Below are 14,214 nucleotides of genomic sequence, written 5' to 3'. Positions count from 1 at the left end.
AGAGGAAAAAAAAAAACCTTTTTTTTTCTGAGTGATCAAAATAGCAATATTGAACATATTAAATTTGAAATACCTATAGGATGTTCAAATAAAGATGTTAAGAAGGCAGTTGAATATTTGGATCTGAAGATCAGAAGAGATACCTGGGAAAGATGCATATGTAGGAGTCATCCGTATGTAGATAAAATTGAAACAATAAGAAAGAATGAAATGACCTAAGGAAAGTGAAAAGTGAATCATAAATAATGCCCAGGACCAAGATGAGATATACTCTGACATTCACTCCTTAGTTAGCGGAGAAGGAGCCAGTAAGGAGGATGGAGACAATACGAGGGTTGAGAAGATATGAGGAAATGTAGGAGACTGCACAGTCATGAACCTCAGGAAAAGAGATTATATCAAGTGTGATCAGGTGTGAAGAATAAGAGGTCATGCACACTGAATAAATATCGATAGTATTTATTAACCTGAATTCATGACTTAAAGAAGAACAACTTTGGCGGCAGCAGTGAAGGAAGAAGCCAGAATTGTAAAGGTTAAAGAATAAATGACAGATGGGGGAAATTGTTACATATAAAAGTAGTTACAACAGTGTATTATGTGTTATAGTCCATCATGTTCAAAATGCTGTGGTAGTTCAGAGGAACCTGTCTTAGTCATCTAGTGCTGCTATAACAGAAGTACCACAAGTGGATGGCTGTGACAAATGTAAGTTATTCTTTTGCAGTTTGGTAGGCTAGAAGTCCAAATTCAGGGCATCAGCTCCAGGGAAAGGCTTTTTCTCTCTGTCAGCTCTAGGGGAAGTTTCTTATCACCAGTCTTCTGGACTAGGAGCTTCTCAGCACAAGAACCCGGGTCCAAAGGACTAACTATTTTCCTGCCGTTATTTTCATGGTGGTATGAGGACCCTATGTCTCTCTGCTCACTTTCCTCTTTTATATCTCAAAAGAGATTGGCTTTAGACACAATCTAATCTTGTAGATTGAGTCCTGCCTCATTAACATAACTGCCACTAATCCCATCTCATTAACATCATAGAGATAGGATTTACAACACATAGGAAAATCACATCAGATGTCAAAATGGTGGGCAATCACACAATACTGGGAATCATGGTCTAGCCAAATTGACACACATTTTTGGGGGGCCATAACTCTATCCATGACAGAGCCCAAGAAGTTTTCCAGTAGAAATAGCATTTGAACTGAGTCTTAACGACTTAGGAAGAATTCATTTATGTAGAAGGGCAGAGAGAAACATGCTGATAAGATGGAAGAGTATGTATCAACACTGAAAAAATAACAACAAAAACAATGAGTGATAGAATGTTTACTGAGTATTTGCCAGGTGCCAGAAACTATTCAAAAAGTTTTACTTGTATTAATCCAACCAAATTGCACAATCAATCTCTTTCTTCCACTTTGACCACCTTCACCATTTTCTCTTGCTTAGACTATTACAATAGCCTCACAGCTGAGTTTTCTCTTTCTGTCCTGGCCTTCCAGTATATTCTCAGACTGGCTAAAGTAACCTCTGTAGAATGAATGTTAAATCGTGTCATTCCTCTCTGTAACTCTAATGACTTTTCCTTTCTCTCAGAGTACAAACCAAAGTCCTTACCATGGCCTACAAAGTCTGTCATGATCTTGGCTCCCACTACCTCCTTGACCTCATCTCTTATTTTTCTCTCTACCACTGTGTTCCAGTCAGATTGACACCCTAGATGTTTCTCAAAAATCAGGCACTTTTCTGCCTCAGAGACATCGCACTTGCCATTCTCTCTGCCTGGAATGCATGTGTTTGGATGTCCCACATGACAGAGTTCCTCACTGCCTCAGTGCTTCCTTCTATTCAGATATCTTCTAATCAGCAAGTCTTTCCCTGATTGTCTTATCATAAACATCCCCCAAACCTTCCAACACCCCTACCCTCTATATCCTTTTTCTCCATGATATTTACCACAATTTTATATACTTTGCAATTATTTATTTGTTTGTTTCTTGCCTATCTACCCCAACTAGACCAAAAGGGAAACTCCATGAAAGCAGAAGCTTTGTTCTTTTCACTAGTATATCCCCATAGATGAAACACTGCCCGACATGTCAAGACCTGCAAAGAGTATGACATCTTACCTTGCTTGAAAGCTAACTAGTTAACCTGCCACAGTTTAGTGGACACTGGCAGAAAACACAGGCTTCTGAGTCAGAGAAAAAAGACTTGATTGTTCAAGAGAAATAACCAGTGTCAGCACTTGTGCTGGTCCCTAAAAGGGCCAAGCAATACCAGCACAGAAAATGTGGTGCGTTATAGAAAAAGAACACCGAGCCTTTTACAATCCAAAATCTCACCTGAGCCTTGCTCTGGAGAGAGATTTCATCTTTATAATGTTATCAGTCTTGTTAGCTGCCATCGAAGTGGACCTGAGTCATGAGAATCCCATGCACAATGCTGCCGGTCCTATGCCATTTGCATGACTGGTTGCAGACTGGATCTTTATGATCCACAGAGTTTTCTTTGGCTGATTTTCAGAAGTAGGTCATGAGGCCTTTCTTCCTAGTCCATGTTAGTCCAGAAGCTCTGCTGAAACCTCTTCAGCATTATAGCAACACACAAGCCTCCACTGACAGACAGTGGTGGCGATGCATGAGGTATATTGGCTGGGGATGAAATCCGGGTATCCTTATAGAATTCTACCACTGAAACACCAATGTCTTACACCTTTATAATATGTGACAGTAAACAAGCCAGCCCTTTGTTCCCTGGGAGACACTATTCCAAAAGATAGCCTGAGACATAAACAGAGTCCCTCTACCCACAAGACATACAAAAACACAAGAAAGAAAGAATTTTCTCCCAACAACACATTGTAGACACTCAAAACATTTTTTTTTTAATGTATTGAACCCTGTATCTTAGGTAATAAGACTGTTTCTATTTTCAGATGGCTACATTGAGGAACAGTCAGAATTAACTAACTTTCCAAGAACATACAGTTAGTAAGTGGCTCCAGCATGCACATCCTAAGGAAATGAGTCCTCCCTGACTCTAACCTGTCCCTCTATCAGCTACATTAGGCTTTGTGAATGGTTGACAGAAAGATGTGGTGGGGGTGGAGGACGGGAAAGAGGGAGTTAAAGCAAAAGAAAGGGAAGAAAGAATGGAGAGGGATTTCTAGACACACATAACTGCTCATACATCCAGAGCTGCAGGGACCTTAGGGATCAGGTATTTATACCTACTACCACGGGTGGATTACCCAGTAAAGGGTGCATTATCACCACTCTCTTTGATGTGATGAAACCCATGTGAAACTACTCACTATAGGCTGTCAAGTAAGCACAAGTAAGCCCGTGCTTTCCTTTCATAATTGGTAATCCATCCCTGTCACGGATTGTAAATTTGAAAAGAGGCTTTGATTCTGTAGGATGCTGCTGTGGAGTCGGAGACAGACAGATGCTAGCAACAGCTAGAAGCAGAATCTTTGATGTAGTGAAAAAATGTGAAATTGTTCACTACAGATGATCTGGTAAGAAAGGTAAGCACCATCCCTGCCTTGCCTATGGGAAAATTTGCCTCTGCCTACTACATTATTAGTTTACACCTTGTAAATTCACTTACAGATGAGAAAACCGGGGTTCAAGAAGGGGAAAGCCTTCCCATCACCATGGAGGAAGTTAGGGATAGAGATAACTAACCACCGGGCATATTTTCCTGAGAGAATCTTAGCTTGGATATTGCAGCTCTTCGCCCCCCTTTTCCCTTTCTTACACAGGCGTCATTCCTGGAATCTGGGAGCCAGGCTATGATATGGAGTCAATCAGTTACCAAGAAGGTCTGTGAGACAATACAGCAGGTGGAGCCTGTGTTGCCATCCCACATATATGACCATTCCAGTCCCAGGGTTCTGGAGAGAAGTGGTAAGCTCGCTCCAGTTTTCAACTAAGCTCTGGACACAGAACTTCAGCCATGAAGGTAACAAGCATCTTTCTGCTCAGTGTTTTGGTCCTGTTCAGTTTATCCGGTAGGTGTCCTTGCACATTTTTCTGATTTGAGTAAAAACTTTTTGACCTGTTGCTTGGCTGAGTACACATCCTCTAGACTTTAAATTACTCTTAGACAGGTCTTTTGGTCCCAGTAACATGAAATAAGATCAGTAGAGGCGAATCAAAGAGAGATTTTAATATAAGATGGGGAAAAATGTCCACAAAGTGAGGACTGTTCTGAGATGGATTTCCTCTAGTGACTGGGGGCTGACACTTGTCAGAGATAAGGTAGAGAAAAGAAAGCAGAATTGTTTCAACCTTGAGTACGCTTCTCACTTCATAAATGTGTAAGACCAATTACAAATTTTAAATTCCCATGCAACTACATTAAAATAGGTAATGATGATTTTTGGTTATTCAGTATAAAAGGCAGAGTTTTATTGAATAAAAGTTTTATTAGCAGACAATTTTGACTCCATGGAATTGAAATGAGCTTCCTTCTTATCACCGGAAATATTTAACATTTTCAACTTTATCTCAGCTCATGCAAAGAAATTTACGAAAAGTCGAATAAGTACCTTTTTAAGAAGAGGGAGAACATTGTGTGTTAGCTAATGTTTATGGGAGTGGTGGAAACCCTGGTGGTGTAGTGGTTAAGTGCTATAGCTGCTAACCAAAGGGATGGCAGTTTGAATCCGCCAGGCGCTCCTTGGAAACTCTATGGGGCAGTTCTGCTCTGTCCTACAGGCTCTCTGTGAGTCGGAATCTACTCGACGGCACTGGATTTGGTTTTTTTGGCGTATGGGAGTGAGTGGTAGGCCCTTTCTTCCTCCTCATGCATATCAGATAATACAAACAGATGCCTGTGGTGACCATTTGCTCATCAATTTTCAGACTCAAGGAGATTCTGAACTCCTATGGAACCTTAACAAGATCAGATCCTGACTATTCCAGGGAGCCTTCTTCTCCACACCCATAGATGCCTCACTAATTTTCACTATGCTTAGCTAGGAAAAACTAGCTCCTTACCCAGATCAAGATCCCTAGGTGGTGAAAACATTTGCCATTGACTACTAACCTAAAGATTGGCAGTTCAAACCCACCCAGTAGTGCCACAGAAGAAAGGCCTGGTTATCTTTTTTTATAAACATTACAGCAAAGAAAAGCCTATGGAGCAGTTCTACTCTGTAACACAGGGGGTTACCATGAGTTGGATTCAACTCAACAGCAATGGGTTTTGTTTTATTTTACCCAAATAACCTCAGAGATGGTGGATAACAAAATCATATCTCACTAATATTTCCTACTTTGGTTGCTCTCAGATTAGTTCTCCTTCCCTTCAATGAATTCATACACATTTACTATTTCCTGCATGATGTCAGCAAACCTAGTATTTTCTGGGGAATGCAGAGTGGTTATGCTGACCACTTATCTGTATATCCACAAAATGTGGATTGGAACTATAGCCGGTCAGTGTAACACAACTGTGGGAAATAGCTCTCTTGGGAACTGATGATGAGGTCTTAATTAGTTACAAAAGAGTACTTAATAGTGGTTACTAGCAGTGGGAAGAAGGGGGAAAGGGAGAATTATTTCTTAGGGAGCATTTAGTTTATGTTAATGATGGTGGAATAATTTGGGAAAGAATAATGAGAATGGTTGTACAACTTGAAGAGTATAATCAATGTCACTATATTATACATGTAGAAATTGTTGAATTGACATATGTTTTGTTACGTGTGTTTGCACTACAATAAATAAATAGAGAGAAGACTTACACATAATTGTAAAAGTTAGTTTTGTGTTACTCAGACCTGGTTATTACTAGTGGTAACTGTGTCACAACTAGTCATATAAAGTCTCCATACCTTCATCCATAAACTGAGATAAAGATACTAAGTAATTGTGAGGATCAAAGGTGTAACTAGTTGTGAGAATGTTAGTGAGCACTCCACAGATATTTGCTCAGTGCTTGATACATCCAAGCAGTAAGTACAGAATTTCTATTTTCAAGGAAATGGATCAACATATCTGAAACATCAAATTTAATTATTTTGGTCATGGTTTAAGCATTTGTCAAGTTTTTTTCCAGTTTTCGGTAGGCTGGGATAGAATCTGGTCATATATCCTTGAGAAAGGATGGAAATAAGAAGGTGTGGAGCGTGGAAAAGGATATCAGAGAAGGAACAGTCTTCCACAACTGCAGAAAATTTTGAATGAGAATACATTTGGCCTCCCTCATCTTAGGACTCAACTCAATATGTCTGATTTATGTTTTCCAGATAACACTAAAGCTAACTGCCTGGGAAGAGAGGTAAAAAAGAATTTTGTTATTTCTTATTTATCAGATGTAACTTTTTGTTCCAACCAAAGAGCAGTGTAGCTGTCATCTTTCAGTTGAACCTGAAGTCAAGACGATGAGTGTGCATGTTAGCAAGGCATAACCTGCAAAATTCAAAGAGTAATGGCACTCCCTCACGGGCTTATGTTTAAGAACTAATTTCCTGTTACAGAGGCAAGTACTGTGTAGTTGTATAATGCTTATTGTAAGAGGGTTTTATAGATACTAGGACTAGCCAGTCCATGGGTGGCACAAATGGTTAAGTGTTGGGCTACTAACTGAAATATTAGTGTTTTGAACCCAGGTCATAGCTAAGAAAACCCTATGGTGTGAGGTTCTACTCTGAAACACATGGGGTCTCCATGAGTTGGAAGTACCTCAATAGCAACTGAGTTAGTTCTTGGGTTTTGTTGGTGTTATTGTTTTAGGACTAGCCAGTGGGACAAGTGTTTCGAGTGGAAGCTTTCTCAGCTCCACTACATGCAGCCCTTCCTCTTTATAGCCAGTATAACCACATTGCATAGTTTCCCCGGTCACCAAGGTGGAGCTCTAATTTATAAAAAATAACAACAACAAGAGAATAATAAACTAATTTCTTCTTCTACAAAAGTACTCTACATCTAATTTTTCCATTTTTTCCCTTGTGTTTAAAAGACAATCTCAGTAAATTTGAAGACTAGAAGAAGTGCCCCTCTTCCTATTACACTGATATCTAGTGGGGAGGCAGATGATAAAACAAAAGTCCATGAATGAATAAATGTTACATTTGTGATAAGTATTATGCAGATGTCCTGGTATCATTAGGAATCTAGCTTAGTTAGCGAGATCAAGGAAAGTATCTCTAGGTAAGTAAGATTTATTTGAGCCATAAAACATAAATAAGGGTTAGCAAAACATAAGTCATGATGAAAAGTAGTAAAGTGAAGTGATTAAGAGCTAAAGCTCAGGAATTAGAATGGCTAGGTTTGAATCCTGGGTTTAACAATTACTAGCTGTATGACTTGGTTGATTTAATTTCTGTGTGCCTCATTATCTTCACCTGAGGAATGAGTGTAATAATAAGTTCACAAGGTTTAAATAGGATAACACATGAAAAGCATTTAGGACACTGTCTGGTCTACAGTAGTCACTCAACGATTATTGACTCTTATTGGAAAAGAGGAAACAGACTGTGCAAAGACTCCAAGGGTAGGAAACACTTAGTGCCTTTAAATGACTATGAGAAGCCTAATGTGAATAGACAATAGTGTACAAGGAAGAATATGCTCCAAGGTGAGGCTGACCTGAGAAAAGCCAGCACCTGTGATTATGAACTTGAACGTTATCTCACTTATTTAAACCTCACCACTATAAATTCACTCCCATTTTGCAGATGAAGAGACTGAGGTTTTGAGAGGTCACATGACTTTCCAATGTCACATAATATGTAAATAGCAGAGATACTACTTAAAACCAGGTTTTCTGACTCCAAATTTGGGATTCTTTTCTCCTGGAACACAAAGCATCACTCTCTTACCTGCAGTCACACTTCCATCTTAAGCTGAATAACTCCAAGGAGGATAAAACTATTTTAGACTTTTTACTATAAACTCAAAGAATGGAAAATGATCCTGTTTAATTTCACTTTTAGGCTATATGTACCAATGATGTTAGTGGATGCACCAAGATCTATAACCCTGTATGTGGGACTGATGGAAATACTTATTCCACTGAATGCATGCTATGTATGGAAAATAAGTGAGTATAAACTTGAATTTTTTAAAAAAATATGTATTTTAAGCTAGTTGTCTTCAAACTTTTATATATCTAATGACTTGAAAGACCCAGTAAGTATACCAATACCATGGATCATACCATGAGACAAATAAAGAGTCTACTTTTTCCAAAAATAATTATCTCTTTCTTTCGCTCATTTTCATATATCTGGTATGAACATAATAGATGTGTGTTCATGTGTGTATGTATATAATGTGTGTGTGTTTATCATGATAGAACATATTTATTGTGTCAATTGTTGTGCTAGGCACTTAATATTGAGGTAAATAAGGATGGAAAAGGTATATCATATGAGCCCCATTACACACGTGAAGAAATTGAGACACAGTTTAAATAGCTTGCTCAAGATCACCTGGCAATACGTGGCAGCTCTGAGACCAAATCCATGCTCTTTCCACTATGCTGTAGAGTTGGGTACCAGGCTAGGGTTTGTGGTAAACAGGAAAAGAATCTGACGTATCCTGTCCCTCAAGACCCTCACATGCAACACTAATACAGTGTGGCCAATGCAATAATGGGAGTATGAGCAATGTGCTCCAAGTAAACAACTAATTATGCCTGCTAGGATTTGGGAAACGTTTGGAAGCTTTCTCTAGGCAATGAAAAGGGGGAGACATTTCAACAAGGAAAAAAAAAAGAAAGGATTCAATACCACATGGAAATAGAAGATGAATATAAAATGTATTAAGGAAAAGGTGATGGAGTAGAGGTGGGAAAATATTTTAATGGGTCTCTTAATTAATAAAAGTATTACTTGTATGATAAAATTCATGTTTTACAGTAAAATAGTAGGTGCTGGGAGTTTTAAAAAGCTCATATGCAAAAAACAGCTTTAAATTAACAAAACAATTCTTGGTGAAAGTAATGAGTGTGTTTTCCAAGACTCACAAATACGAATTGTATAGACTGGGTGACCAAAAATGTATTTTTGTAGCATTTTTATTTGTGGATAAAAAAGCCAGCCTCAATGAAGTTTCTTTTGGGGATCAGACTCAGGGCACTCCAAGAAATAGATTTGCCCCTGATTGTTTCTATTTTACACAGAAACTGACCGCTACATGTGCCAAGGATTGTGTTATTCTCCCCATGTTTTTCTTTGTGTTTATGACTAAGAGAAAATGGATCTTGATTACAGATAAGATAGCTTCTTGTATCTTATAACAATTTCCATAAAATGAAAGATGTAAGGTGTAAGAAAGGTTTCATGAGAAACCTTGTTTGTTTAAACAGGAATCTGAATTTTAGCAGTATCACAAGAGCATTTTGGGTTAAATGAAGGTGTGAAATAATCAAAACAACGAGAAAAGTTTCCACAAGTGACCCAGAATCTTCTGAGTTATTTTGGGACTGATTTGGCACAAAGACTTTGATTTAGGCTCAGATAACAATGTAAATTTAAATTATACAATGGCATAAATTCCCTTCCTTACAACACAACACCATCCCCCGCTCCCCCCCCTCCCCCGCCACCCTGTCTTTTTAGGAATACTTTAAGCCATTTCAGAAAATTCTCTAAGTTTGGTGAGGATAGTGGACATAGGTCCCTGGAGTGATAGGTCTAATTTCCTGAAGTTTTATACCCAAAATATTAAGTATCCTGCTTTATGGTGAATTTGTTTCCATAATAAAGACTTATAAAAGGAACTCAAAACCACTTGTTAATTTTCTCATGACCTATGTTGTTGACATAAAGGTCAAACATCATATTTCCATCCAAGGGGAGGAGAAAACAACAGAACAGCCTTGAGGACTGGGGAATTTCCAAGTGCTAAGGCCAAAAGACCGCATTTTTAGAGTGAAGAATTGGTAAAATATGCACATAGAGCTAGAATACCCTATTCTTTTTGCCTTTAAAACCTACCATTCCATGCTTGTTCTTTATTTTCCTTCCAAAACATAAATGTGAGAGAAACATTTGGAAGCCAGCAAACATAATCTCTCTTCCTATTTCCCAGATAAAAATAAATAAATAACTGAAGCTAGAGAAAATATATGACGTTCTGAAATGTACCCTCTTATATATAACATACCATACTGCCTTTCTTTCTATTGTCCGTTAAAAGTCCAAAACAAATCCACTGCATAGTAACTAGGGCCAAGCTTTGATACTGGTTGTTGAATTTGGAGGCTGATAGATAGCAAAAAGAGTCCCTATGTGGCCCAAATGGTTAAGCATTCAACTACTAGCCAAAAGGTTAGTGGTCGAAAGCTAACTAGAGGTGCCTTGGAAGACAGGCCTGGTGGCAATCTGCTTCCAAAAGGACACAGCCTTGAAAACCCTGGAGCCATTCTATTGTGCACACATTGGTCACTGTGAATTGGAATCAACTCAACAGCAACTAACAACCATGACAACAAACAAAGGTCATTGTGTGCTTGGTAAATACATTCAGTAAAGACTTTTATGCCTCCACAGGGAATCTGTACTGGAGGTTCTTTTCTTTAGACCAGTGCTGTACAATAGAACTTTCTGCAGGGACAGATATGCTTTATATCAATGCTGTCCAATATGGTAGCCACTAGGCACATGTGGCTATTGAGCACATAAAATGTGGTTAGTGAAATGGAGAAACTGAATTTTTAATATTGTATAATTTTAACTAAGTATCCACATATTGGCAAGCACAGCAATGGAACATAAGTGAACTCTTTCATGCTCTATTTAGATAATTGTACTGTGTATGTTAACTGATTCAGAAATACGTATGAGAAGTGGTTAATGACTGTGGGGCATGAAAGGATTGAAAACCATTAAAATGAAGAGCGAGGAAGATCTAAATGAGTAGATGTATAAAAATAAATGGAAGTCCAATATCTTCAAGTAATAGAAAAACAGAAGAATTTTTATAAGCCAGTAAGCTCAAGGAAAGAATCTCTAGAAAAGTGAGAGATCTGGCAACAGTCTTATGAGAAACAATTACAGGATCTAGAGATAGTTAGCTTAGAGCAGAGAAAGCTGGGAAAGGATGGTGTTGGGGGAAGCAGAGTTTTTATCCAGAGTTAGGGGATGCTTAAAGCTGGCAGGTGTCATATGTGATAGAGCTATGATTTGTTCTGTGAGATCTCACAGATACGAAATCCCAGAATTCTAAGGCCAAAGACCAATCAATTAGGAAGTGTTACAATAGGCTAGGCATCAGCTAAGATGGGAGCCTGGTGGCTAGAGCAGTGACATCAGGGGCGAAAAAAGCAGCAATGGAATAGAGATGAATTTCAGAGGTTCACTGTAACACCCCACTAGATCTGTAAACTCCATAAGGGCAGATATTTTTCCTCTCTCTATTTTTTTTTTTTTTATATGTATCTAGAAACTCTGGTGATGTGGTGGTTAAGTGCTACAGGTGCTAACCAAAACGTCAGGAGTTCAAAGCCACCAGGTGCTCCTTAGAGACTCTGTGTGGCAGTTCTACTCTGTCCTGTGGGGTCGCTAGGAGTCGAAATGGACTCTACAGCAACAGGTTTGGTTTTTTGTTTGTGTATATATCTAGCGTACACGGTAGTACTGTATTCAATGAATAAATGAATGAGAGAAATGGGAATAAATCTCAAACCTTTCTGTTTTAAGTAAAGGGTCTGTTTTTGCTTTTCCTCTGATAGTCTAATTTTTTGTCAGTAAAGCTTAATCTGATTTTTTTTTTTTTTTTTACTCTCTCCTACAGAAAGCGCCAGATTCCTGTCCGCATTCTAAAATTTGGGCCTTGTTGAGAACTGAGGTTCTGAAATCCTATAAGGTCACCACAGTGACTAGCTGGCCTGCTTGTTCAATAAATGCATCTGAATACTTTCTGTTGTTCCCGTGTGCTTCTTCCTAAGGCATGTTTGATCATACTGAGGACAGGGGACTTGGATGGGACTCAGAATGGACCAAGTTTTACAGAACAAAGCATTCCTGTAATTTCAGATGGGGTTTTGTTTCCTCATCATGCCATTTCCTTCCCCACCTTCTGTACATACTGAGGCCTCTGCCTTGGAAAATGTGATTGGCATATCTTGCAGATATTAAGAGAATACATTTAAATCCAAAGAGGACTGGACTATGATTTTAAGGAATAGTTGGAAAACTCTCCATCCATAAACCTATTATCCATCACCTTCCACTGACTGAAATAATTCCTTTAGATTAACTTGGACTTTCATTGATCATCTATTATCCCTGGAATGGTTCTCTTGGTGTTGTGTGCCATCAAGTTGATTCTGATTCATAGTGACCCCATGTAACAGAGTAGAACTGCCCCATAGGGTTTCCTAGGCTGTAATCTTTACAGGAGCAGATCACCAGGTCTTTTCTCCCACGGAGATGCTGCTGGGTTCAAACTACCCATCTTTCAGTTAGTATGCAAGCATTTAATCATTGTGCCACCAGCTGTCCAACTGGTGGAAGAGAGTTTAGTCCTTAAGATCACCAGTATATGTCAGAAGGTAGATTTTAGGTCAGACAAGATCATTATAATGAGTTTCTGAGTACTGAGTAAACAAAAAAAGCTATATTTTCTCAGAAATTCTATGTAGCAGCCTCTGACCAAAACCAAACCCATTGCCGTTGAATCAGTTCTGACTCATAGCAACGCTACAGGACACAGTAGAACTGCCCCATAGTTTCCGAGGCTGTAAATCTTTACAGAAGCAGACTGCCACATCTTTCTCCTGTGAACTGTCTGGTGGATTTTAACTGCAGTTGAGGGTTTTAACTATTGCACTACCAGGGCTCCTTGCAGCCTCTGGACCTAGCCTTAATTCTTCCCCAGAAGAAGCAATTCCCCTTAGTTACTTAGTATTAAAGTAGCCTTGTCGGTTTTCTCTGGTAACCTCAGATTTAGATGGAAGACTTCATCTAAGGTTGCATCGCAGAGCTGCTTCATAGGGCCTAACAGATTTGTGCTGATTTTTAACCAGAGGGAAGGAGCCCTGGTGGCTCAAGTCGTCGAGCTCTTGGCTGCTAACTGAAAGGTTGGCAGTTCAAACCCACCATCTGCTCTGCAGGAGAAAGGTGTGGCAGTCTGCTTCAGTAAAGATTTATAGCCTTGGAAATCCTATGGGGCAGTTCTACTCAATCTTATACCGTCAGTTTGAGCTGGAATCAACTTGACAGCAATGGGTTTTGGTAACCAGAGGGGAAAAAGGCCTGATTCTGAATGAACTTGACGAAATGAACTCTTGTACCATCAAGCTATCACCAAGAGATGATCTGACAAGGAAGGAACTATAGACCAAATGAACTGATTGTGAGGACTTCAGGTAGTTTACCTTGCTTTATATGTGAAACACTTACCATGTATTAGAGAAGATATCTTGTGAGTAAGAGACAAGTTACTTAGCTTGCCAAATTTCACCAGAAAACAAGATGGCAGAGTCAGACTTTCAATCCAGGGCTGACTCCAAGTCTATTGCTTCCCCTCCTAAACTGGCTACCTCACCTGGATTAGTCCTTGCATGTTAAAAGGGCCTATCTGTTTGATCTGTTTATATTCAGGGACAGCAAAGAAGATAAAAATAAGAAAGTAAGCCTTCCCTCCCCCGCAAAAAAGTATTTACAACTACTACAATAAAAAAAAAAAAAATAGGGAAGGAAAAGCAGTTTGAATTCTTGAGTTGAGGAAGAAGTAGCCTAGAATAGAGAGGTGGATCGGGTACTAAAAGAGTCTGAGATATATCACGTTCCCTGGTGTACCACAAGGAATAGTTCACCCATTGAAACAGAAAAAGTTTATTAAAATCTATTCACACTTACAAAACATAGTTGTGCCTAACAGTCCAAGGTTTAGATTAATTTTTTGTGATATTCACAATAAGCATGTCTTAAGATTTAAATCTGACCACTAGAGGCTGCTGTGGTCTGCCAAGCAACTCAGCCAAACAACCACCTAACTGCTATATCGTATTATCAGAATGCATCATGCTAGCCGAAGTTATGAATGCAAAATGGCTTCCAGAATCGCTTCTGTGATGCTAGAGGACACCTGAAGGGCACTCCTAACATTAAGGAACTTTGTTGTGGTAAATAGAATTTAAATCATTGAATGCTAGAAATTATCATTTCTAATTGGACCATTTTACAGGTCCAGAGAGGAAGAAGGGGCTTGAAGATTGTGGGCAGAGGCAAGATATAAAGTCAGG

General features: G+C 38.9%; 1 protein-coding gene across 1 annotated transcript; it reads left to right on the top strand.

Annotated features, from left to right (window-relative positions):
* Positions 1-3,927: 3,927 nt before the first annotated feature.
* On the top strand, positions 3,928-11,875 carry SPINK1 (serine peptidase inhibitor Kazal type 1). The gene is made up of 4 exons (XM_049874006.1): positions 3,928-4,021; positions 6,266-6,297; positions 7,955-8,061; positions 11,760-11,875. Exons 1-4 carry the CDS (start codon positions 3,967-3,969, stop codon positions 11,803-11,805), a joined length of 240 nt encoding a protein of 79 aa, XP_049729963.1. The 5' UTR covers positions 3,928-3,966; the 3' UTR covers positions 11,806-11,875.
* Positions 11,876-14,214: the final 2,339 nt, after the last annotated feature.

This window comes from Elephas maximus, chromosome 2 (genome assembly GCF_024166365.1).
Source record: "Elephas maximus indicus isolate mEleMax1 chromosome 2, mEleMax1 primary haplotype, whole genome shotgun sequence".
NCBI lineage: Eukaryota > Metazoa > Chordata > Mammalia > Proboscidea > Elephantidae > Elephas > Elephas maximus.
This window is presented reverse-complemented; position numbering and strand designations above follow the sequence as displayed.

Bases quoted from the DNA above. Each gene is read 5' to 3' on its own strand.
- SPINK1 (XM_049874006.1), top strand. From the start codon at position 3,967: ATGAAGGTAACAAGCATCTTTCTGCTCAGTGTTTTGGTCCTGTTCAGT. The intron at 4,022-6,265 runs GTAGGTGTCCTT...TATGTTTTCCAG, and splicing joins GGTCCTGTTCAGTTTATCCG to ATAACACTAAAGCTAACTGC. The intron at 6,298-7,954 runs GTAAAAAAGAAT...TTTCACTTTTAG, and splicing joins CTAACTGCCTGGGAAGAGAG to GCTATATGTACCAATGATGT.